The 23,789-nt window shown below is 54.1% G+C and overlaps 2 protein-coding genes across 4 annotated transcripts in view; one reads left to right on the top strand and one right to left on the bottom strand.

The window, feature by feature from the left end:
* Positions 1-16,552, top strand: part of FGD1 (FYVE, RhoGEF and PH domain containing 1) — a 16,660-nt gene extending 108 nt beyond the window's left edge. Inside the window, exons 1-18 of one of the 2 annotated variants that reach the window (XM_056809068.1) lie at positions 1-501; positions 8,603-8,731; positions 8,840-9,017; positions 9,149-9,548; positions 9,708-9,797; positions 10,205-10,353; positions 10,771-10,927; positions 11,014-11,152; positions 11,385-11,443; positions 11,550-11,696; positions 11,780-11,872; positions 12,028-12,107; positions 12,573-12,603; positions 13,431-13,532; positions 13,708-13,833; positions 14,182-14,343; positions 14,442-14,585; positions 15,145-16,552. The exon at positions 1-501 is cut by the window's left edge and continues 108 nt beyond it. In XM_056809068.1, coding sequence (XP_056665046.1) covers positions 393-501; positions 8,603-8,731; positions 8,840-9,017; positions 9,149-9,548; positions 9,708-9,797; positions 10,205-10,353; positions 10,771-10,927; positions 11,014-11,152; positions 11,385-11,443; positions 11,550-11,696; positions 11,780-11,872; positions 12,028-12,107; positions 12,573-12,603; positions 13,431-13,532; positions 13,708-13,833; positions 14,182-14,343; positions 14,442-14,585; positions 15,145-15,471 — 2,622 coding nt within the window. In that variant the 5' untranslated portion in view covers positions 1-392 and the 3' untranslated portion in view covers positions 15,472-16,552. Of the gene's footprint in view, positions 502-8,602; positions 8,732-8,839; positions 9,018-9,148; positions 9,549-9,707; positions 9,798-10,204; positions 10,354-10,770; positions 10,928-11,013; positions 11,153-11,384; positions 11,444-11,549; positions 11,697-11,779; positions 11,873-12,027; positions 12,108-12,572; positions 12,604-13,430; positions 13,533-13,707; positions 13,834-14,181; positions 14,344-14,441; positions 15,117-15,144 lie in introns of those variants that run through there. The other variant, XM_056809067.1, reaches the window with a different exon arrangement.
* Positions 16,553-16,898: 346 nt separating this feature from the next.
* Positions 16,899-22,397, bottom strand: TSR2 (TSR2 ribosome maturation factor). 2 transcript variants are annotated; one of them, XM_056809069.1, is made up of 6 exons: positions 22,100-22,397; positions 21,887-21,977; positions 21,701-21,792; positions 21,118-21,309; positions 17,877-18,016; positions 16,899-17,034 (listed from the first exon to the last, which is right to left on the bottom strand). In XM_056809069.1, the coding sequence occupies exons 1-6, from the start codon at positions 22,178-22,180 to the stop codon at positions 17,016-17,018; spliced, it is 615 nt and encodes a 204-aa protein (XP_056665047.1). In that variant the 5' UTR covers positions 22,181-22,397; the 3' UTR covers positions 16,899-17,015. The 2 variants fall into 2 exon arrangements, with proteins under 2 accessions (XP_056665047.1, XP_007506067.2); XM_007506005.3 differs by lacking the exons at positions 16,899-17,034; positions 17,877-18,016 and having other exon boundaries at positions 20,854-21,309; positions 22,100-22,264.
* Between the last annotated feature and the right edge of the window lie 1,392 nt (positions 22,398-23,789).

Genomic DNA, 23,789 nt, shown 5'->3' on the forward strand with positions numbered 1-23,789 from the left:
AGTCCTGCCCCTTGCGGGGCCAGCCGCCGGCAGCTTCCTCCCCGGATACCGGGGAGGGGGCGCCGCCCCCCGGAGCCGCCGCGCCCGGATCTACGTCGCGGCCCCGGCCCCGGCCCCCTCCCCCAGGCCTGGCCCCGAGATGCCCGGCTCGGCGGCTGCCCCCGCCCCCGCCGCTGCCCCCCGCCCCCCGCGCCTGGGGGGTGCAGGCCGGTCCTAGCGGGCGGCCGGGCGCTGGGGACGCCGGGGTCCGGGGTCTGGGAACGGCTGGAGGAGGAGAAGGAGGAGGAGGAGAAGAAGGAGGGGGGAGGAGGGGGAAGAGAGGGGAGGGGGGAAGCGGGGCAGCAGGCTCGGGCGGCGTTGGCGGCGGCGGCGGCGGCGGCTGCAGCAGCGGGATGCAGGGCAGCGGGGCTGGTGGGCCCTCCCGAGGGAGCCCGGGGCCCCCGCAGCTCCCACGGCCCGGCCGCTTCTCCTATCACATCGAGGGGGCCCAGCCTAGGCCTGGTGAGTGAGCAGGGGCACAAGGGGTAGAGCTGGTGGGGCCGGCCGCGAGGGGTGGAGGTGGGGGTCTTGGAGGGGCAGCCAAGCAAGTGGCCGGAGAAAGGAGACACACAAACGGGGATGGGGTGGCCCAGCGGTGTGCAGACAAGCTGGGACATTGGGAGCTCCAGGCGGCTTGTTGGCCAGACAGGTGGGCTCAGGGAACCTTCTGCTTTCCCTCCCTGGCTCCCAGAGAACAACCTAAGCCACCCAAGTTCCCTTGGACGTTTGTGTGGCTCACCTTGAGCAGGAGCCCATCTAGGTCAGCTCCTCCAGTTTACAGAGAAGGAAACTGAGGCCCAGGTGGAATTGCTGCTCCCAGAGGACTCGGTCTCTCCCTGCCACTCATTAGGGTTTGACTCCTCTGGGCAAAGCAAACTTTCAGGAGCCAGGGAGCCCCTGGCCTCACTTGCCCTGAAAGCGAGCTGGAGCCTTGAGTGGGCCACAGGCTCAGAGAGAGCCCCCAGAAAGCCCCGCAATTTTGAGCTGCACCACCTAGGGCCCAGGGTCGGGCCCCTCACGGAGGCAAGAGCTCCCTGGCCGGAAGGTACCTGCCCAAAGGGAGCCAGCTTGGGGAGAGCCCTGGAGGATGGATGGGGTGGAAGAAGTGGGAAAAGGGGGATGGAGAGGCCAGGGAGCAAGGCAGGATGTGCTGCTGGCTGGCTCTGAGCCTCACTGAGAAAGAGGGAAGCATCAGGGGTCTGGTCCTGCTTGGTCCTTTCCGCAACAGCAGAACCCAGAGCTGCCCAAAAGAAGCCGATTTCAGCTCAAACCCCTCTTAACAATGAGAACTGTGGAATTCAGCCTGCCTTGAGCACCTACTGTGTGCCAGCCCCTAAGCTACCAGAGTATGAGGTACCTCCACTGGCCTCTTCCTGGGAGGGCTTCCAGCAGAGCTGTTGACTTAGTGTCTACACTACCAGACCCTTTCGAGCCCAGAGACCCTGTGGTCCCGTGTATTCCTATTCCCATACCCAAAACCTGCCCCCAGGGGCAGGACCCCAGGAAGGGAGAGCTCCTTCCAGTCACCCCTCGACTCTGACCTGAGTCCTAGGGGCTGGCAAGCGAGCCGATGGCCAGAAGGGCTTTCTTAGAGGAGCGAGCAGAATCTGGATGACCAGGGGCACAGAGCCTGCCATGGCTGAGAGGCCTGACAGATGGGCTAAGCCTGGACAGGGAGGTGAGGGTAGAAGGGCCTAGGCTGGGGTCCCCCCAGGACTTTTGCAGCAGGGACAGGTTGGGTCAGCAGCATGAAACCAGAGCCCTGAGGTAGGGAGGCTGTGGTGGTGGTGGCAGCAGTGGCAGCGCTGTGGGACCTCGTGAGGCCTTGGGGTCCCCACTCAGCCATTTATGCCCCTACTGTAACCTGGAGCATGCCATCCTCGTGCCAAATGAAAGGGAAGGTCTCAGGTGAGTTGAAGGTCCCTTTCGAGGTCTGGACTCTGTGGGCCACAGTTTCACACCCTAAAATGATGATCTCTAAAGTCTGCTGTTTGGGCTTCCTCAGTTTCCCTTCCAGCAAATGAGGAGGTGGGACTAGGTAAGATGGGGAAAGCTCTCAGTCGAGACCCTCTCCGCCTTCTGCCCTTTCCTAGGAGAAATCTCCCTTCTCCCTGGGGCAGAAACACACATTGAAATTCCCTGCCCCTCTTCCAGAGGGATCGGATAAGAGACCAGGAGTGCCAGAACTGAGGGTGCTCCAGATCTCTGGCTGGAGGCCCCCAGGAGCCAGGCCAAGGGAGCTGGCTTGGTGGGGAGAGGCCTGTATGACCAGTCTGAGGCTTAGCCTGGGATTCGGAATATTTTCCTCTGGGCGGCTTAGAGATCAGAGATTGGGACCTGGAGGGCCCCTTAAAGGCCAACTTCTGCAAAGGAAGAAACTGTGGCACAGAGATAAGGGGTGGGGGGGTAAGTGGTCCAAAGACATGCAGTCTCTCTTCTCTAGAACCATACGTCTTCAGCGTGGCCCTAGGAAGCTGACCATGCCATGTTGGTTTCTCCTCATTTTACAGAGGGGGAGACTGAGGCTCAGATGGGTGGGTGTGGCCAGGTCTGTCTTGACTCTCACCTAAGCTGGAAGACCACTGATGTGCCTCAAAGGCAGACCTTAGGAGAAGACTGGAGAGAGGCCAGAGGGAAGGGCAGTTTGATTGGCTAACAGCCTCTGATGAGGACAACAGCCATCTCTGAACGAGCAAGTGAGCCTGTGCTCTGGTCTTAGCTTTCTGCTTACCCATTTGGTTGCTGGAGAATAGATCCCAGATATGGCTCAAGTCCCAGAGCAGGGCTGGCGCCTCCTTTGGCCAGACTCTCCAGGTCTCCTCCTCATGAAGCCTCTGTCTGGAGGAAGAGGAGGCCTGGCTGGGCAAGTGGTTTTCCAGACTGTGGGGTTTTCCTTTGGCCCAGCGGAAAGGACCCTCGCCTCGGAGTCAGGAGACCTGGCTTCTAGTTAGGGGGTCTAGAAGCAACTCGCTGTGCCATTTGGTGAAGTCCCTTCCCCTCTACGTGCTTCCACTACTCCATCGGTCAGAAATGGGGATGAGGCTGTCTGCCTGGCGGATCTGGGGCAGGGTGGAGGGTTATGGAATGAGAATGGGCTTTACAAAAAAGGTGGTCACTGAAAGAGATTAGGGATGCCAAGAGGCACGGGGGAGGAGAGAGACTTTCTTTGGGGGGGGGGGTGGGGGCAGCCTGTATAAAGGCCTCTGACTAGGCAACTGAGAGCAAAAGTAGATGAGGACAGTGGAGGGGGGGGGGGGAATTGCATACTGAGTAGCTACCTCTCAAAGTAGATCGGGGCCTAGTGGGGAAGGCTGTGAAATGCCCCCGAGAGGAATTGGTATCGGAGCACAGAAGTAACAGGGAGCCACTGAAACTTGGCAAGCGAGAGAGTGACATGGTCAGGTCTTGACATTAGGAAAATTGGCAGTTTGACAGCACAGGAGATGGGGGACATTTTGGGTGGGGAAACCAAGTAAGAGCCTGTTTGGGCACTCCAGGTGAGAGCCAACGAATGTGGCGTTTGAACCGTGTAAGCAGAGAGAAGGGCTTGGTTCAAAAACTGGGAGAGTGATGGGTACACCTGAGTGAGTGAGAAGAGGCTCAGGGTGCCTTCATAGCCACCTTGTCATTTAGAGGAGGGACCCCAAAATAGATCTGAGGCACAGATGAGACTTAGCACTCAGATCCCTTGGCTTCCCCTACCACTTAGCACATCTTTGTTGAGCCCCCATGTTGGCACTGGCTCCTGTCTTGGAACACCTTGGGGCAGATGGCAGGAGTGGGAGAGATGAGGCTAGCCCCCAGGAGGGGCCACTAAAGAAGGCATCTAGCTGCACAAGGAGGGATTCAGGAGTGTGTGGGAGAGACTCCAAGGAGACAATGGTTCAGTTCGGTCTGGTCCGGACATCAGCGCAAGCTTTTTCACCTCTCTGGTTGGTAAACGCTCCAACTCCCAGCATGCATCCTTTACCAGCTCATTGAGTTTTCACTTTATGGAAGCCGCATGCCAGAGGCTAGGGACACAAAGAGAAAAGTCAAACTGTCCTTGTCCTTGAAGCCATACAAGGTAGTTGGAGGAGAAGGAGGAACCGGGAGGGGAGCCACTGGCTCCTGGACAGTTGAGCCTCAGAGGGAGGTGTAGATGAGGAGGGAGAGAGAGAGTACGTCTGGCATCCACGTTGGAGGTGGGGCGCAGAGGAACAGCCTGGCAAAGACCAGGAGACGGGAGATGGAGTGTCAGGTTTAAGGTATGGCAAATGAGCCGCTTGGGCTGGAAGGCTAAGTAATGTTGGAAAGTGCTGGAAAGGGGGCCAGATCATGGTAGGCCTTCAGTCCCAGGCCAAGCAAGGGATGGCTGGATTTGATTCGAGATGCCCGAAGGGTCATCCAGTTGGAGATGCACCAGCAATGGGAGTAGGTTTGGGGTCCATGTGCTCAGCAAGCAGTGGCTCATGGGATCAGGACGCCGGTAGAGAAGGAGCCTGGAATCAGAGTGGAGTCGAAGAAGCCGAAGAGCCAGAGATCTGAGGCAGCACGAATGCCAGAGCCCATCCAAGCTGGGTGTGAGAGGAAAAGAATGTGCCCGGGCCTTGAAGAGCCTGGGAAGGCCCGGGTTGCTGCCTGCCTGCCTGCCGCTGTTGGCTTCAGTGCTCTGGGTCTGCAAAATGCCCTTTTCCCCATATCTGGAAAGTGAATCACTCTCACATTCATTTCCCTCTTGGGTACCCAGGCTCTGTCTGGGCCTGGGACTCCAATTACAGAAACTGGGTGTGCAGGCCCAGGCTCCCTTTTGGAACATCAGGGGAGAGGGGAGAGTGGGGAGAGAGAGGGCCTGTTGCCAAGTCTGGCTTTGGTTCCTCACAGAGCTTCCAGGAAAAGGGACCCTGTACCTTTAAGTTCCCAAGATCTGAATCACCATCCCTGCTTTCCCTAATGCTTTAGACAGATGTGGAGCCGGGGCTGGCCAGATGTTTGCCTGGTGGGGCTGTGGGGCCCTGGCTGGGGGGGGGGGGGGGCGGAGGAAGAAACACCTGTCACTCGGGACCAAGGTTGAGCCCTCTCCTCTTACCAGTGGCAGGCAGACCCTCTGAATGTGGGCTTGGCTTCGAGGTCACCACCCTCTATCCTAGAGCCTTAAAGGATCCCCACAGGGGAGTGGGTGGGCAGGCAGGCTCCTTGGGGCTAAGGCAGAAGAACCCCACTCCCTTGATGGTTTCTCCGGAAGGCCTCACCAGAAAATGCAAGGGTGGCGACGGGGTCTGTCCCTCCCTGGTGTCTCAAGTACCAGGTCCAAACCCTGCTTGCCCCACATTTCTAGGTTGCCTTTTCCCACTTGTCCCGGTGGGGCCAGAAACCCCTGGGAATTGAGAAGGTAAATGATAGGGCCTGTCCGCAAGCCCTGCTGGTTACCACGTCAGAACCATGGTAGTTCAGGGCCCCATTGGACTGGACCCCTTGTCTTAACCTTCCTTGGCATTGTGGGCCGGGGCAAAAAATCAGCTGTGATCTGGCTCCTTCAGACTCGAGGGCTGGAAAGGCCTGCACAGGCAGCTAGATCAAGCCCTTCATTGGGCACGTGAGGAAACCGAGGCCTGGCTGATACTTTTCCCCGAGATTTGGGGCCAGAAGGGCCCTCACAAGTCCAAGTGCCTGTAAGTAATTCTGTTCCAGAGTCCAGCCAGGGTTGGTATCTGATGGGTCCTTTCTGCTTGGGATAGGCCACAGCCTCAAAACACACTACCAGATGTGAGGCACATGGCCCTAGCGTCTAGAGTGTAGGTAGGGTCCTGCCCTGCCCAGCTTAGCCACTTTTAGGTTTCAGCTCAACTAGCCTCCCTTGGTTTGGGGCCAGATGCCCAGGGGGACTCCTGCAGTACTTAGGAGAGTTTCTGTGACCAAAACATTCATCATCTGGTGATGAGCAGAGTGCCAAACCCCACTCCCTGCCAGCTCCCAGCCAGCTCTAGCAATGGTTCCTGAGTGAGATGGGAGACTTTGCCCTTTGGTACAGTGCCCAGCCTATAGTAGGCACTCAATCTGTGCTCTGCCTCTGGCCATCTTGACATGGGATGTTCAGTGCCTCCCCCCCTTCAAAACGGGATCCTCTGGCTGGGCCATAAGAAAAGCAGGATGGCTTTGATGCCCCTGTGGTCATTGGGTAGAAATTCACACAGGTAGAAAATGGAGGAAGGGAGGACCAAGTGATGGACTCTGGGAAAGAAAGATGCAAAGGAAGCTGGAGGCAGAGTCCAGCCTCTGCTTCGTCCCCCCGGGGCCAGCCTTCAGATGGGATGTGTGTCCACACAGCCAGAAGCCCATGTCTGGGTCTGCCTCTCTGTGTCCCTAACTCTGGTCAACTGTCTGCCATGGCCCTTGCTGAGGCTCCCTTTCCGCCCCCACCTGCTCCATCCAGCCTAGGTCCAAATTGGGTCATTGACTCCCAGCGCCTTTTTCCCTATCTGCCTGCTCTGGAGGGCCCCTTTTCCTCTGGCTGAAGTGATCTCAGTAAAACATTTAGCACAGCTCTCGGAGCATAGTAGGCACTTAACTGAGAGCTCCATGGAAGAAGCCCACGAGGTAAGGGCCTGATGGCAAATGGCTGCCCTCGAGTCCTCCCGCCCAACTAGCCTGATTCCTTGTCTGTGTTCCTGTGGGCATCGGGAGGGTCCCTCTGTGTCATTGTTTCCCTGTGGAACTCTGTACCTGCCTGGTGGCTGTGCTCAGGCCCTCTGTGACTTGGGGTGAAGCCCTATCTACTACCAAGTAGTCGAACCCGGAATTGGTGAGGATGGTAATCTCGGCCCCCCTGCTCTTGCCCCAGCTGTGGCAGGAAGTGCTAGAGGAAGGATTGGCACTCTGGTCTGGCGGTTCTTCCTCTAACCTGTGCCCTATGTGCTGGAAGGAGGAACGGACAGGTAGACAGACAGTGGAGCCCCTAAACCCTTTCTATGCCTACAGGTACGGGAGAAATGAGAGGCAAAGTGGGGGGGTCTCATTGGGATTCCTTTTGTGCCTTAGAGCTGGGGGGAAGAAAGGTGGGGTAGACATGCATTTGTTAAGCACCTGCTGGGCACCAACCCCGGGAGCCAGGTGCTAACAGCATCCCCCTTTGGGAGGTGGGACCTGGATTAAGCTAAAGAGTGGTTGAGGCGAGGCTCAATTGGAACCCAGGCCATGGCTAGGCCCAGTGCTGTGCGCTCTGGTACCTCCTCTCTAGCTGCCCTGACTGGAATCTGGCCACAGACACTTCTTCAGCTTCAAGGCCTAGACAAGTCAGTCGACTTCACCTGGTTGTTTACAGGGTTCAGATGAGATATGGGTTCTGGGAGTGCCACTGAGGTGGGAGCTCCGATGGTTCTAGCTCTTCGGTTTCCCATTTGCAAGCCTGGTGGGGTGAGTGCAGGGTGGGCACTACATTGTGGCCTTTCTAGGCATCCCAAGTAGCTAGAACTGGAGTCAGGAAGGCCTCAGGTCAAATCTGGCCCTGGGTACTTCCTAGCTGTGGGACCCTAGGCAAGTCACTTCACCTCTGGCTGCCTCGGTTTCCTCAACTGTAAATGAGGATAAGAACAACACCTGCTTTGTGGAGTCCTTCTAAGTACAATGACATGCTCATTCCCTTCCCTTGCACATACTCTTAATAATTGCTTAAATTCCTGCCCCCTCCACCTCATTTTAAAGGGCAATGACTTATCCAAGGTCACACAGGAGAGAGTGGAAGAGGCAGGATTGACACCCCCTTACCAAACACACACACACACACACAAGTCCCAGCCACAGCTATAGAAAGGTTCTGGTGGTTGAAGCTGATGGATAAGCAGGTAGGAGGTAGGGTGGGGGGAAGTAGGGGAGGGAGACCAAGGAAAACTGGATTGGAAGTCAGAGGATCTGGGGTCTAATGCAGACCTTTTTTTGCACTTACTATGCGACCTTGGACATGTCCCTTCCCCTTTGGGATCCTCTTGTAATTCACATGATCCAGGGCTCTTCTGCTAAAATATCTGCTTTCTTCCTAATGGCAAGTGATGACCCTCCCTGTTCCCCAGAGCAAACAGGCTCTGGGTCTCCCTCCCTCCCACTGTACTTTTATCTCCTTGGCTTGCCATGCTCTTCCTCAGGTCATTCCCAGCCTTGACCCTCTTCATTCCTTTTCTCTGTCTTTACCCAGAATGATACATAGCTCTCCCTCCCTTGGGTGCCCAGGCCTTCTCTGATTGTGTGTGTGTTGGGGGGGGGGGGGGCCTGCCTGAAAGGGAAAGGAACAAATAGGGCATCTCCAGCAGACCTGGAGCTGGCCACATGGCAAAGCCACCCAGCTCTGGGCCTGGCTTGTCTGCTGGCCCCTGCTGTGCCCCAACCAAGCAGAGAAACTGAGGCCAGAGAGTGGAAGACTGGAGAGACCCTTGGAGGAAGCTCTCCTTTGCTCTCAGCCCCTAGGATCCTAGGACGACAGGATGCCCACTGAGCTCTAGTCCCTTGTTTGGCTGAGGAACAAATAGGCCCCAAGGTGGGGGAGTCACCCTCAGAGCCATGACATTCCAGTGGGACCTACTTCTTGTTGCAGGGATGCTTCCGGGCCCCCGGCTGCTTATCAAGAGTCTGTCCTTGGAACCCAGCCCTGAGGGAAGCCCCAGTGAGACTCAGTCTCTCACAGCTTCTCCCTCCAGGAGGCCCCCCGGGCCCAAGCCTCAGGGTGAGTGTGGGTTTGGGAGAGAAGGAAGAATGGGGTTGGGGGGGGGGAGCTCCCAAAGGAGAGGGCACACCAAGTGCAGGGGGGATACCCTCACAACTTGTCTTTCAGTGCCCCCCAAACCAGCTCACCTCCTGGGCCCCCGGCTGGCTCCTCTGCTGGAACCCATCCCTCCACCCCCCTCCCGGCCACTTCCTGCAGACCCCCGGCTGACCAGGGCCTCTCAGGCTCGGCCTGAAGTGGCTGGGGGTGGCTCTGCTTTGACCTCCTTGATTGAGAGGTTTGAGAGGTGAGTGGGGCCTGGGCCTGGAGAGGGGCTGCCTGGCATCAATGGCATGGGGGATAGAGGGCTGTGGGGCAGGGATTCAGGGCAAGGCCTCCCAAGGCTGGCTTTTCCTTGGCCATGTGTCTCCCCCACAGAGAGCCTGCAGTCCTGGCCCCTGAGGTGGCAGTAGCCACTGGTCTTGGGCCCTCAGAGCTGACCACAGGGGCAGACTCCAGGGAGGGCTCCCCGTGCCTCCTCCTGTCTGCCCCCGGAGAAAAGGTGCCTAACAGAGACAGTGGCATCGGAAGCATCAGCTCACCCTCCACCAGTGAGGAGACCTGCTTGGCCAATGCTAGCAGCAGTGGTAATGGTGGAGGTGGGGGGGAGGCTGCCCCGGGTCCTCCCAGTGGCCTGTTCCCTGCTGGTGGGCCTCTGCAGCCTCCACAAGACACGGTGGAGGCAGATAGTGACCTGGATGAAGACGAAGAGGAAGATGATGAAGAGGGGCGAGAGGGACTGCCCAGGCCCAGGATGGAGAGACAGGACTCTTCGGAGGTAGGTGGAGATCTTGGAGGGGACCCAGGGAGGTAGCTAGAGCTCCTGAGGCAGGCCCCCGAAGTGCCTTGTAGCCAGCCAGTCAGAAACAGGGAAGAGTGGGGCTGAGTTTTCCAGGGGAGGCTCACCAGGGTGCCCTGCACTGCATCCCCTCTGCAGCTAACAGTTCAGCAGAAGGTTTTTCATATTGCCAACGAACTTCTGCAGACAGAAAAGGCTTATGTGTCCCGACTGCACCTCCTGGACCAGGTAGCACCCCTCCTCTACTGCTTCTCTGAGGGAAAACTCTTCACCTCTGGCAGCTCCGCACCCCACTTCTCAAAGTGACCCTTTCATCCCAGACAACCCCAAGGAGGACAGATATCCCCCTCAACGTACAGCCTAACTCCAGCCTGACTCTTCCAACTGAAGCCAAACTTCATCCCTAGCAGGGTCAACTTGACCCCTGGAGGCAAACCCTGAGCCCCCAACTTCCCGATCCTCCCAACTGTCCCAAGAATCCCTCCATTATATAGGCCAAAGAGCTAACTCAAACTCTCTGATGCCCTCTCCTCTTTAACATGCACCTGACCTTGGCCAATTGTCCACCCTGCCTCCGTGACGGAGCTGCCAGATTCCCAGAGGCCCAGCTGGACCCTGCCTCTATACCCTGACAGGTATTCTGTGCCCGGCTATTGGAGGAGGCCCGGACCCGAAGCTCCTTCCCAGCTGATGTGGTACATGGCATCTTCTCCAACATTTGCTCCATCTATTGTTTCCACCAGCAGTTTCTGCTGCCAGAGCTTGAGAAACGGATGGAAGAGTGGTGAGAAACCTCTGAGGAAGGAAGCTGCCCTTGCCCCATTAGGCAAGGATCACTGTGGCAGGCAGTGGAGGTGGCCGTAGGGTTTTGGGCAGATAATCTGGGTTAGAACGTTGGTCTGCACAAGCTTAGGTGGCAAGGAAGGCCCTCCCCTTCACCGGCTTTCTTGGTTTTCTCGTTTGTCAAATGGGCCCAAACCAGATAACCTCAAAGGTCCTCTTCACTTCTGCTCTTCTCAGATCCAGAGTCACTCCCTTGGCCTCGGATTTCTTCCTGTTAAAGCATGAGGGTTGGTGGGCTTCTTGTTCCCAGAATCAAGAGGCTCAGGCAAGCCAGTTGCTGTTTAAGGATCGGGCTAGTCCTTGAAAGGGGAAGAAAACTGGCATCCCTTTCCCTCTTCTTTCCTACCACCCCACCAAGGGACCAGCATCCTCGAATTGGGGACATCCTTCAGAAGCTGGCACCGTTCTTGAAGATGTACGGTGAGTACGTCAAGAACTTTGATAGGGCCGTGGAACTGGTGAACACATGGACGGAGCGCTCAGCCCCTTTCAAGGTCATCATCCATGAGGTGCAGGTGAGTGGGGGAGCCCCCAAGATTGTTATTCCAGAGCTCTCATGCACCATGGGACCCTCCCTACCTGACTCTTTCCTGCTCCCCAGAAAGAGGAGGCCTGTGGGAACTTAACCCTGCAGCACCACATGCTGGAACCTGTGCAGCGCATTCCCCGCTATGAGTTGCTGCTTAAGGACTACTTGCTCAAGCTTCCTCATGGCTCCCCAGATAGCAAGGATGCAGAGAGTGAGTTTCCTGGCCTGGGTAGTGGCTACAAAGTACATTCCTTCCCCACACTGGGAACTGAGTATTGAAGGGCTACACGAATGATTGTCTAGATTTCTGGGTTGATGCTTGAGTGGATGGTTGGAAGGATGGATGACATTCAAGGCTTAGCTCCAATGCCATCTCCTTGGTGAAGCCATCCCCTCTGCCAGAGTGGTTCATCCCAACCTGAAGCCCTTGTTTTGTCTCCCAGAATCATTGGAATTGATTGCTACTGCAGCTGAGCACTCCAATGCTGCCATACGCAAGATGGTGAGGCTCTGGGGGCTCCCCAGTCTGTCTTTGGAGCGGGTGTGAGGAGGTATATGGGGAGAGATCTCACTCTGTCTTGCTGGTCCTGGCCTCTGCAACTCCCCAGGAGAGAATGCACAAACTCCTGAAGGTCTACGAGTTGCTTGGAGGAGAGGAGGATATCGTCAGTCCTGCGAATGAGCTCATCAAGGAGGGTCACATCCTCAAGCTTTCCGCCAAGAATGGGACCACTCAGGATCGGTACCTCATCCTGGTAAGGGTGTCAGTCAAGGACAGAGGAAGATCAGCTCCTCCTTCCTACTCTTCCTCTACATGTTCACTTTCTTTGCTTCCCAGTTCAACGACCGCTTACTTTACTGTGTCCCCAAACTCCGACTCCTTGGACAGAAGTTCAGTGTACGAGCCTGCATAGATGTGGATGGTCTTGAGGTAGGGAGCAGGAGTTAACCTGAATCCCCAGGGGTACGGTACTTGGATGGGTTTCAGTGTTGGGGAGGGGAGGTTGCACGGATGGTTGGGTGGATAATCAATGGAGTTGGGGGAAGGGGGAGGGTTGTCATGACACACTCCGTCTGTTCCACCAGCTGAAGGAAAGTTCCAACCTGAACCTGCCCCGAACCTTCCTGGTGTCTGGGAAGCAGCGTTCTCTGGAGCTGCAGGCCAGGTACTTCGTGACCCTGGGATGGGGAACTGCACAGTGGCCTTTCTTGGTTCCTGATGGCAAAATGGGGTGTCAATGTCTTATCTGCTCCTGGCCAGATATTCTCTATGGAGGGAATGGTTCGGTCCCCCCAGATGCTCGTGAAATTCCTCAAACTTGGTGAGGCTGGAGGCAAAGGGCAGGTCTGGTGCAGAATGGACAGGCCACACCCAGCCAAGCTGCTCGTCTCTCACCCCACAGAGGAGTTGCATCTGCCTAGCCAGAGCCAGGCCATGGTTTTTTTTCCCCTCCTCCATCTTCCCCACAGCAAAGCTGGGCACAAAGAGGCCATGTGGCCTAGTGGTGACCCTGGACAGTGACATCTACAGCCTCTCTGAGGTAGTCTCATTTGGCAAGTGGCCAGAAGATTGTCCTTAGTTGTTACTGCAAATGACCTTTTCGTTTGTTTTTTTCTTTTTTTTTTTTCAGGACTGAGGAGGAGAAGAAGGACTGGATCCAGGTAATGAGTGTCCTAGGTGACTGGAAATCGCCAGTGAGATTCTTTGTCATGGGCATTATAAATGGGACCACCACAGAGCAGCCAGAGGGGGAGGGAGGTCACAAGAACTTGTCTGAGGTAGTAGGGACCTTGAGGCCCACCTGGACCCTGCCACTTTATATCTAACTTGCAAAGCCTTGATGGGACCTTGTGGTTTTGGTCCTCAGTGCCATTTCTTTCGGTTAAGCCCTCATCTTCCGTCTTACAATCAATACTGTGTATCTGTTCCAAGGTAGAAGAGTGGTAAGGGCTAGGCAATCAAGTGGCTTGCCCAGTTTGAGGCCAGATTGGAACCCAGGACACACACCCCACCCCCACCTCCAGTCTCTGGGCCACCGAGCTACCCCTTCTGCACCATTTCTTAATCCCTGTCCTCCCATCCAGAGAACAGTTAAGGCAAACCAATAGACACCATATGCAGCACTCAGACCCCCCCCCCCCTTCTCTGAGAGGAGTGCTCCCTCACCCTATCTTTCTGGAAAGGTGGAACCTGAGGTCTGGAGGGTTAGGTTCCCAGAGTCCCACAACAGGTCAGTGACAGGACTAAGGCTGGGTGGGACCTGGGTCTCCTGGCTTAGACAGCAGGATCCTTTTCCAGGCTCTGTTCCCCATCTTACTCTTCCTCAGTCTTCCCTTCTACAGAATGAGGTGGACTGGGGCAGCGATTGGCCTTTCAATGGGCCCTAGATTCATATGAGGAAGAAGTCTCCTTCCACATCCATGTAGTCAGATCCCGATCTGGGAAGTCAGGACCTCTCCCCTGAGCTCCAATCGCCCTCCCTCCTCAGGCCATCCATGCCACCCTCCTGAAGCATGAGCGCACCCTGGAGACATTCAAGCTGTTTAACTCAGCCCACCGAGAGGAAGAGGAGACACCCCCTAGCTCACCGGTAAGGGATGGTGGTGGCATGCCCTGTTTGGGCTCAGTTATTCGGGAACAAAGTTCCTGTGAAGGAGTTAAGACTATGGAAAGACTTGAATGTCAGGCTCAGAACTTTCGGCTGTATTTGAACAGTGCAGGGAGGGTGGCAACCTCGGGAGCCTCACTGTCCCCCCCCCCCCCAGAACATGGACCTTGGGAAGCGTGCCCCAACACCCATTAGAGAGAAGGAGGTGACAATGTGTATGTGCTGCCAGGAGCCCTTCAACCCAATCACCAAGCGGAGGCACCACTGTAAAGCCTGTGGCCATGTGAGTCTGGGTGGGACCCAACACCTCATGGGTGGGACCCGACCTGGACAAGGGGAGAACATGTGTGAAGATGGGCCTCTTGGAAGAAGACTAGGGAGGGTGGATGGCACTTCTCTGATCCCTCAGTGTACCTCCCCACCCCGCCCTTCATGCTCTTAACCCTAGCTTGGGTTGGCCTCTGCTCCTTCTTACTTCTCAGATTCTTGGTTCTCTTCTCATTTGAAAGTTTCCTCTCCTGGCCTGGCCTCCCCTCCCCTCTCCCCATGTGGCTGGCCTTTCCCTCTAGGGTGGCTTCCCCTCAGTAGGGTAGGGGTCCTGACCACTGGTCTTTCCCGGCCTGGCTTTCAGGTTGTGTGCGGCAAGTGCTCAGAGTTCCGGGCCCGACTGATCTATGATAACAACCGCTCCAATCGAGTGTGCCTAGACTGCTACACAGCCTTGCGTGGGACCCAAGGACCCAGCCCAACCCCTGGGCAGAACACACCCCAAAGGAGACGCTCTATCCTAGAGGTGAGCTTTGAGTCCTGGGCCCTAGGGAAGGGAATGAGCTTAGCCAGACTCCCCAGGCTCTGACCGAGACCCCCTAATTCTAACCCTTCCCCACCCAGAAACAGGCATCAGTGGCTGCAGAGAACAGCCTTGTTTGCAGCTTCATGCACTACATGGAGAAAGGTGCCAAGGGCTGGCACAAGGCCTGGTTTGTGGTCCCTGAGAGTGAGCCCCTGGTCCTCTACATCTATGGAGCCCCTCAGGTGAGAGGGCCTCACCACATTCACTACTCCTCTCTCCTCCTTCCCTGGTCCAGTGGCCATCTTTTCTCCCTAGGGCTCTCTCCTATTCTGGGTAGGCATGGGGCAGGGCACTGCATTTGGGGTTCTTCTGCCTTTGCTCCTCTTTCTGGGGTGGGGTCAAAGCCCTTCTCTCCCTTGGACTGTGGAGGAAAGATTCCCCCTTTGTCAATATTCTCCCCTCCCCCATCCCCCTTTCCTCTTCATCCTTCGTGCCTCATTGCTCCTCTCTTCCCCTCTGGTCTCTCCTCATCTTCCCTCCTCTCAGGCCTAAGGGAGAGGGGATGGGGGGAGAACACACACAGGGGTATCATAGGCCAAATTGGTCTAGGAACATTTCCCAAGGAGAGTTGGGATAAGGAGACCGGATAGAACCAAGAAACAAGGAATTGTTAGGGCCAGCTGGGAAGGCACAGCTTTGCCAATGCCAGGCAGAATCTCAGCTGGCTCTTGCAAAATCCTTAGGGAGGGACAAAGGGGTTCCTCTGAAGCCATACTCACTCATCTGGTCTGTCCTGCCCAGGATGTCAAGGCCCAGCGAAGCCTGCCCCTTATTGGCTTTGAGGTGGGGGCCCCAGAGGCCAATGAGCACAAAGAGAGGCGCCATGTCTTCAAGATCAGCCAGAGCCATCTGGCGTGGTACTTCAGCCCAGAGTCTGAGGAGCTTCAGAGGCGGTGGATGGATGTTTTGGCCCGTGCTGGGCGGGGGGATGAACTCCGGGCAGGTCCTTCCATCCTTGAAGCTGGAGAAGAGGATGAAACAGCAGCTGTGGCGGCGGCAGCAGCAGCGGCAGCAGCAGCAGCAGCAGCAGCAGCAGGCCCAGGCCTGGAGAGTGCTGCCAAGACCTAGGGGTCCCTTTCATGAACTTCCACTTCCAGGCAGGGACCCCAAAGCCAAATACCAGCCTTTGGCAAGCCGTTTGCCACTTGTTACTTGAACTCCAAATCCTGGGCACCTTTGATCCTTTTGTGGGGTTTGCTCTTAAAACATCTTAGCTAAACACAAGGGGCTTGGTTTTGTAATTCCCAACCTCATGTTTCCTTTTCATTTGGGGTGGGGACAGATTATAAAGAAAAGAAGCCCTGCCTTCCACATCTCCTTCAGCCCTTTGTAAAAGACCTCAGCTGTGCTGACTCTGGGCAAGCTGCATGCCCTGTGGGCCTCAGTTCCACCATTGGTTTTTTAAAATGGCTGAGTCTTCAAGGTCCCTTCCGACTGACATGTGGTGCTAAGTCCATGTCTCTGGGCTTCTTTTTCTTTTCTTTCAAATGGCTCATGTTCAAACTGTTCTCTGGCTTTTTCACTCTTTATGATCCAAGGTCCTGTCTCTCCTCTCTGGACCTCAGTCTTGTATTGCCAACTTGGGGAGAAGGAAATGGCTTCTCAGCTCCAGATCTTCAAAAAGCGCATTTTGGAGTCAACTGGATTCTCCCTACCCAGCCGCTTACTAGGCCTAGATTTGCCACTTGCCATGCCCTCCCATTTCTGGTCCTCAGTTTCTCTTCTACAAGGGTGTGGAGTCCAGATGTTTTCTGAGGTCCTGCCCTGCACTAATAACCTACTGTCCCAGTTCCCTCTTCTCTGAGCCTTGCCCCGGATTCCTCCATCTGCAAAAGGATGGGGGCAGCCAAACCAAATGGTCTCAAAAATCTCTTGACTGATTGGAAAATCCCTTTTCTCTCTCATTCTCACTTCCAACACTTCACTAAAAGGAAGTGGAAGGAAGCCCCAACTTGGACAACCCTTCCCTCTCCTTGCATGCAGCTGAGACTGGAAGGCAGTTTAGCATCTCCTCTTCCCCCCAAGTGGCAGGACCACTGGGCCAGATGACAACAGCAGAGCTCTGGGGGACTAGCAAAAAGGAGATATGGTTTGATGTTTTGTTTGAATGGAAAAAATACAGTTTTGGTTGCAGTTCCAAGGCACCTGATTACTGTGTGTTCATCTGTCTGCCCAAGGCCAACAACCTAGCATCCCAAAGCCAAATTTGAGCCTTCTGAGGAAGACAGGCAGATGGGGAGGGGAAGCAATCGGTGGGGGGGGAGTCACAGAAGAGGGCACCAGGCAGGAAAAGCTACCTCGGAGTCAGCCACTCACAAAGAGAATGCACATGTTGCTGCCTGGTGGGCAGTGACTTTTCTCCTCTTTGGAGGGCTTCCAAAGCTGGAAGACTAGTTTCTAAATAGGCCAGAAGGCATTTTTTAAAGTGCCAACTGTGTGCCAAGTGCTGGAGACACACTGAAACCCTCCCCCCAAATCACTTCCAGCTCAGTTCATTTCAATCCCACAAGCATTTATTTTAAGTGCCTGCTATGTGTGAGGGGACGACCAGGACTAGAGGCCCTCCCCTCAAGCAGCTTCCATCGTGCAAACCTTCAAGCTTCCGGTCACTCTTACACCTTGGAACAAGGCCTATCCATAAAAAGAAAAACCATTTGAAGGAGAGCATATTACCTGGCTAGGTCTACACAGCTGCAGCTAGGAGGGTCAGGTTTCAGAGGCTGGGACGAAGAGGGTCGGAGGGGACTCCAGGTACTGAGGACAAAAGGGGTGGGGAATTGAATGTGGGAAGAGCTGGCAGGTGAAAGAAATACTATGGAGTCACTGAGTGTTGAGTACAGGAGTGACAGAGCCAAGTCTGGCCCTTGGGAAGATTACTCGGGCGACTGTGGAGGATGGAGTGAAGAAAAGTTTCGACATTACTTGAAGTGACTTAAATGGGGAGGCGAGTGTAGAGAAAGTGAGTCGGGGGAGGGCAAGGCAAGGGAGGTGGCCCTTGAGGTCCCCTTCTGTCCCATCCCACTTTCTGAGGTGTTACCTGGTAATGGGGGGAGGGGGGTAGGATGTTGCCCAAGCACAGACACTTCAGGGAGCTGGGGTGAACAAAGGCTGGGGACCTTTGGGCAAGGAAAGCAAAGATAGCTTTCCAAACTTCCTCTCGTTCCCCAAGCTCCAATGAAGCAGGGCAAAGTCATTCATTGTCTGCCCCTCCAACCTTGAGAGGCCACCGCTGCCCCATTTTACAGATACAGAAATGGAGGCCCAAAGAGATCACATGACTTGGTCAAAGACTATACAACACCAGTAAATGTCAGAGCCAAGTAGAGACTCTGCAAGGACCGGGGATCCCTTTGGGTGCTCTAGGCCAATTTCACAGCTGTGCAGGGAATGTGGTGGGTCGGGACAAAAGATTCAGGAGAGGCTCTTCCTAGAGAGGCCAGGCCCAGCCCACTGGGGAAGGGCTAGATTCTCACTTCTTTTTCCTCTGGATGACAATCCAGCCATCTTCAGCAGCTTCCTGCTGAATGGAGGTCAGGCTAGGGGCAGAATTTCCAGCTGATGGACCAGCCTGGGAACCATAGGCCAGGGCAGGGGCCTCCCTGCCATCAGCCACCTGGAGGGAAGCAAAGAAAAGAGGTTTGTGGTGAGAGCCACCAGTTGTCTTCTTGGCTGATGCCTGCTCATGTGCATTAGTGAGATGATGGAGGAGTGCTCCCTTCAGGGGATTCACATGGGGACAGCCCATACTAAGGAGGCTTTAGGGCCCCAGGTGCTATCGCCACCAGTACTAAGGGCAGAAGGAGAAAAAGTCCAATCTGGGGAAGTGAGGAGCTTTACATTTTGAGACCACGGCTTCGAAACAGGAAAGGCTGCTTTGTCTAAATAGAGAAATGGCTGGGGTATTGCGAATCTACTTGAAAACGAAAGGTGAGCACACACCCCACCCCCCAACCCCCACAGCTCTATGAAGATGCCCAAAGGAAGAGAAGTTCACAGAAGATACAGCCCACAAAAGGAGCACAAAATGGACCTGAGCAAGACCAATCTGATCTCTTGCCTATCACTGAAGCCTGGTCGCATGGAGCCAAGGACTGTGACATCTCACTGTCTGTCATTCATTTCTCCATGTCCAGCTATCTTCATCTATCAAGGGAGAGGGTGAGAGTGAGTGAGCTCTGGAGAAGGACAGGACAGACTTGGGGCAAGAGAAGAACGATATGTATGAAGATTTCCTCAGGGCAAGAAACCTTACAGAGAAAATCCAAGTGCAGGCCACTAACCCCAAAGTAATGACATTGTGGAAGCAGCATGTGGCCTCCCTACCAAGGAGGTTTTAGAAAGGGACTCAGAGACCTGGCCTGGGACAACAGTCGGGGGCTGTTGTCACCACCAGCTAAAGACCTTTGAACAAAGCAGCTCCAGTTTTGAACTTGTTTCAAAAGGAAGAGGAAATGATGAGGGGAAACTAGAATTATGGATTTGATTTTAACCAAAAGGGATAAACTGGTTCAAGTAAAAAGTGATGGAAGCCCTGGGGAACAAAGGGGTGGGGCGGGTGGGTAGGCAGCACCAGACTTCTGAGCTAAGATTTCACAGGATTCAGAAAGGAGGCGTGGAGGGTAGAACCTACCCTAAGCCTAAAACACTTCTTAGAAATGAAAACTTCAAGAAAGGACCTGATGACACAAAGACAAAACCTTTCAAGGAGCTCACCAAATGCCATAAAAAAAGAGACGACATCAAAGGAGCGGCTAAGTAAGGATCAACACAAAAGCATGCATAGTGCTATATGAAGCGTCAAAAGAAAAAAGCTCAGAATGATTTGAACCACGCAAGAGTCAGAAAAGAGAAAACTAAGGGATACAGGGTTGGGGGAGGTGTGAGAAGGCAAAAAACACAGCAAGTGGATAAGCATTTACTTAGTGCCAGGCACTGTTATTATTCCCATTTCTTTTAAAAAAACAGTTGAGGAAACAGTCAGGCAGTGATTAAGCATGACACCCAGGGTTATAGAGCCAGTGTCTAAGGCCAGATATGAACTCAGATCTTTCTGACTCCAGGCCAGGTGCTCTCTCTGAGGGGAGCTCCATCTAATAACTGAGGTAGGGGGAAGGCAGGCCTTATTCCACCCACACATTTTATCGTTTCTTCAGTAAAGTAAAATGATGTTTAGGGCAGAAAGCACAGAACCAAAATGGCTGACAGGGAGCAGCTGGTGTCAACTAACTGGTTACCTTTATGTCGTTGAGCTCAGACCTGTTAGCTAAGCCAGGAAGAAGGGCAAGGACCTGTAGGGTCCGACTGCAAGCAGGTTGTGATCAATGGGAGAGGCACCAGGAGCCTGAAGGCCTGACGCCCCAATTTTCTAGAGGCTAAAAACAGTTTGCAAATAAACCAATGCCCAATTCAAGATCATGTTCAAAGGGTTAAAGGAGAAGATTTATCAAGAGGAGCTTCCTCAGGAACAAGTCATGGGGGTGGAGGCAAGATGACAAGTTCTATCCCTCAGACTTTTCTACAAAGCTAGAAAATGTACAGACTATGCATAATGTGAGAAAAGAAAACATCAGAGGATGTCATTTTTCTAGTTCATGTCAGCCGAAGGAGACAGAGATGCATGTAGACACTGGGGATAGGCATGGTGACAGGAGACTAGCCAGAAGTGGGCTTCAAGCAGCTTTTTAGTGCAGGGACTAGAACCAAGGCTGTTCACCAGACCCCCTCACAGGGAAGAGCCTGACCTTGCTCAGGATGTAGGAATAGGTGCCAAATGGAAGTCTTGTGGTCTATTAGCCAATTGCAGGTTATAAATTCAGGATGGAATGAGAACTATGTCTTGGAGTGGCATCCTAGGGTAAGAGCGTTAAGCGTGGTCCTGAGCCCTTGGCTACACACTGGGAGAGAATCTGGTTCAGCTGTGTGGCCCTGAGCCCTGTGGATTGGAGTTGACTCTCTTCCCCAAAGAGGTTATACCAAACTACCCTTGTTTCCTTTTCTGCCAGGGTCATTAAAATGGTATATTGTGGGAATATGGCAAATATAGTTTATGGAGATTTTCTGAAAGCATTCAACCAAGTGCTACATAAGCGGGATGGTAGGCCAGTTAGGTAAGTTTAGGACTGGTTCAACAAGTGCCCCCCAAATCAAGAAGGTGGCAGCTGAAGTTGGGAAAGGCTGGGAGAGTACTAGCACGTCACCACCTCCTCTTGGTCTGGGTGGTCGGGAGATAAGCTTCAAGAGGTACTCTGCACACCCTAAACCATAGTATAAATTCGAACTTTTGGGAGTTCTAGTCATGTTCCAAGACTTTGCCCTGTTCTAGTGCTGGCTTACTGTTCCTCCAGGCTTTGTCTACGTCACAGGTGTCAAGCTCCCCCAGAACCAGATTAAAATATAATTGGGAAATAGTTAACAGAAGCAAATAAAAAACACAACATGACACAGAGAATGTTCATTTGTGGTTTTCTAAATGTGTGGCAGAGATCCATTTCTGTTCACCTTTGACACTACTGGTCAACAGATCCTTAGAAATCATCTCAGCTAATTCCTTATTTTACAGAAAACTGGGCACCAGTGAACTGCACACTTATCAGAATTGGAGATGAGCCAGGCTGGGAGGGAGTCCAGATCTAAAGGATAGGGGCAGACTAGAATGTCGTAAAGCCTGTGATAAGGTGAAGGAGAAGTTTCTTCCTGCAATCCTGTCCCCCTTACCTCCATTTCTTCAACTCCTCCATCTAGTCTTTCCTCGGGGTCTGAGTTGCTGTCGTTGATCTGGTCAGCTGCCTGGACCTCCACAGCTTTGACCTTCATCTGCTTCTGGCCCATCTGAGTGATCAGCTCTCTCAACAAGGGTTCCTCACCACTCTGGCAGTGTCTGAACATTGTCTGAAGTTGCTGGCTTACCTGGTTCAACACAATGCCCCCACCCACCCACCCAAACAGAGAGAGTCCTCATTCGAGGCCACAGGCCAGAGGACTTCGTAATCAGTCTGTGAAGGAACAGGGAGAGGCCTGAGCTGGGGATCAGAGGACCTGGGTTCCAATTCAAGCTTTAGCACTTCCCTCCAGCTCCAAATCAGTTGAGTTATAAATATGGCCTGGGAGTAAAGGCAGAACAGAAGTGATCTGTTAAGCATGGACTAAGAACAGGAGGAAGGCCTGGAGGCCCAGAAAAATGTTTCCAACGCTCCTAAAACAAAATCGGCTGAACGTCCAGACCAGGCTTTAGACTTGGATTTGGAGAGAACAGGCCAGTAGTCCAGAACGGTAGGTCAGGGCTGAGGGAGAGGCTAACCTGAGGCAGGCTTCCATCTTCTACCAAGGTATCGAATTCGGTGCTCATGATGTCAGACAGGAAGTCCTCTACCTCATTCTGCTCCAAGTCGGCTGTGATGAGATCGATCCCAGGCAAGGGCCCGAATTAGGGTCTGCGCCAGGATCCCGAGCCTCCTGCTCCCCTCCCCCGCCCTTCTTCACTCACCGTTCTGGAGGAAATAGTCCTCGACGACCCCCACCAGCCACTGGGCCTTCTCCCGGCTGTGAACACCCCCGAAGCTGTTCTCCACCGCGATCTGGGAAAGGAAACTCTTTGCCAGCTGGGGGGGAGGGAGTGCTCGCTCTCCGGTCTCTCTCCCTCCCTCCTCCCAGCTTGGAGCGCTCCCTTCCCATCCGGGGCCCTCTCGGGCGCTCTCACCTGCAGCGCGGGCCAGGCTCCGAGCACCGCCCGGACGGCGGCGCCAAACAAGGAACGCGCCTGCTCCACGGAGGCCGCCATGTCCGATCTCGCGGCCTTCCAGCTCCCAGGGCATTGGAGGCTCGGGCACGGCGCGCCTGCGTACCATTCACCGGCGAGCGGGTAGCCAATCCCGACCCAGCCCCGCTCCCAAATTTGGTCTCCGCCCCCGCCCCCGCCCCCACCCCACCCCCCACGCCTGCGTGCGCACGCGAGACTACTCCTTCGCTGCTATCTATCTCTGGGATTGGGGCTACGGCTCCTTCCGCCCCCTCCCAGCCCCACCTGACCTGATCTGACCTAACCATCCCGGTCTTTTTTTTCTGGGTCACTTCCGGTCGCTCCTTTGCTTTCCTGCAGTAACTCCATCAAACCATTGACTGATCCCCTACTACACGCTAGGCACTCGGTTAAACGCGGGAGGTTGGGTGGGGGGTAGGAGAGGGGTGGGGGAAGACGGGTAATAAAGGAAGACAAAAGCCAGTCCTCGCCCTCTAGGAGCTCCCTGTCTAATAGGGTAGTTAAGCTCTGAACTGCCCCTAGGCCAAAGAAACTGGAAAAAAATCTGCAGGGGCCAGGCACCGGTGAAGGGCGGGGGCCTGGAAAAGGAGTTCTTTAGTCCGGAAGCAGAAGTGAGGCTCTTCTGAAAGCCAGAAAGAGTGGGGACCCAATGGAGGAGGATGGCAACCCCCACCCGAAGTCAGGCTCAGTCTGGCTCCTTTGCTCTTTGTTTTGTCATGAGGCCTGGACTGCCTGAGTTGATGGTCAAGCCATCTTGAGAACGAGAGGACGCCCTTGGCCACGTGCACGCATACCAAAAGGAATCAAAAAAAGTCTGCAAGTCTGATTGCTTCCCTTAAATTGTTCGGCCTGCATTCCACAGCTAGCAGATGAGCCCTCCCTCCTCTCCAAAATGATGGGTAACATCTAGTTTCCTCACCAATCCCTGCATTGGAGCCCTGCCCTAGAGATGTAAACAGTACCAACCCAGTCGAGAAGGGATTGGACTTTAATAAAAAATGGAAAGGTGAGGCACCATCTATAGGGAAAGAGACTTGAAGATCGCCAGTTTAGTCAGCCACAAAGAATTCCCTGGGAATTATTTTCTCTTTTGAATAACATCTGTGTGAAAGCATACGATTTTTCAGTTGTTTATTTGGGTTTATATTTGGGGGTTTTGGTTTTAGATTACTTGCAAAAATGAACAATATGGAAATAGGTTTTGCATGATTTATATATATATAATCTTATACTTATACCTGTATAATCTGAATCATAATATTGCCTGCCAGCACCGGGAGGGGGAAGGGAAGGAGGGAGGGAGATAAGTTGTCATATAACTTAGGAAAACTTGTGTGGAAATTTGTTACATGTAATTGGTAAAAAAGAGGGGAAAAAAATAAAAGAAATGGGGGTGTGTGTGTAAAAAAAAAGGACACCAAAAAATAAAATTAGAACCAAAACAGCAATAAATAAATAAACAAACTTCCTGGAGTGTTTGTGAATAACATCTGCATTGTTTCTGGGCTTCTGATCTCTTGTTTTCCTCAGGTGACCACAGATGTACCCTCAAGTCACTCATTATTTGCTGCCAAATATAGGGATTGGAACCGGCAGGAAAACTTGACTGATTCTTTTATTTATTGGGCCT

This window comes from Monodelphis domestica, chromosome X, assembly GCF_027887165.1.
Source record: "Monodelphis domestica isolate mMonDom1 chromosome X, mMonDom1.pri, whole genome shotgun sequence".
Taxonomy (NCBI): domain Eukaryota; kingdom Metazoa; phylum Chordata; class Mammalia; order Didelphimorphia; family Didelphidae; genus Monodelphis; species Monodelphis domestica.

What these genes read in the sequence shown, in the direction of transcription:
- TSR2 (XM_007506005.3), bottom strand. Translation starts at nt 22,180, where the DNA reads ATGGCGGCCTCCGTGGAGCAGGCGCGTTCCTTGTTTGGCGCCGCCGTC. An exon ending in GAGCCTGGCCCGCGCTGCAG is followed by an intron (nt 21,978 to 22,099) that starts GTGAGAGCGCCC and finishes TTCCTTTCCCAG; the next exon opens with ATCGCGGTGGAGAACAGCTT. An exon ending in AAGATGGAAGCCTGCCTCAG is followed by an intron (nt 21,310 to 21,700) that starts GTTAGCCTCTCC and finishes GTGTTGAACCAG; the next exon opens with GTAAGCCAGCAACTTCAGAC.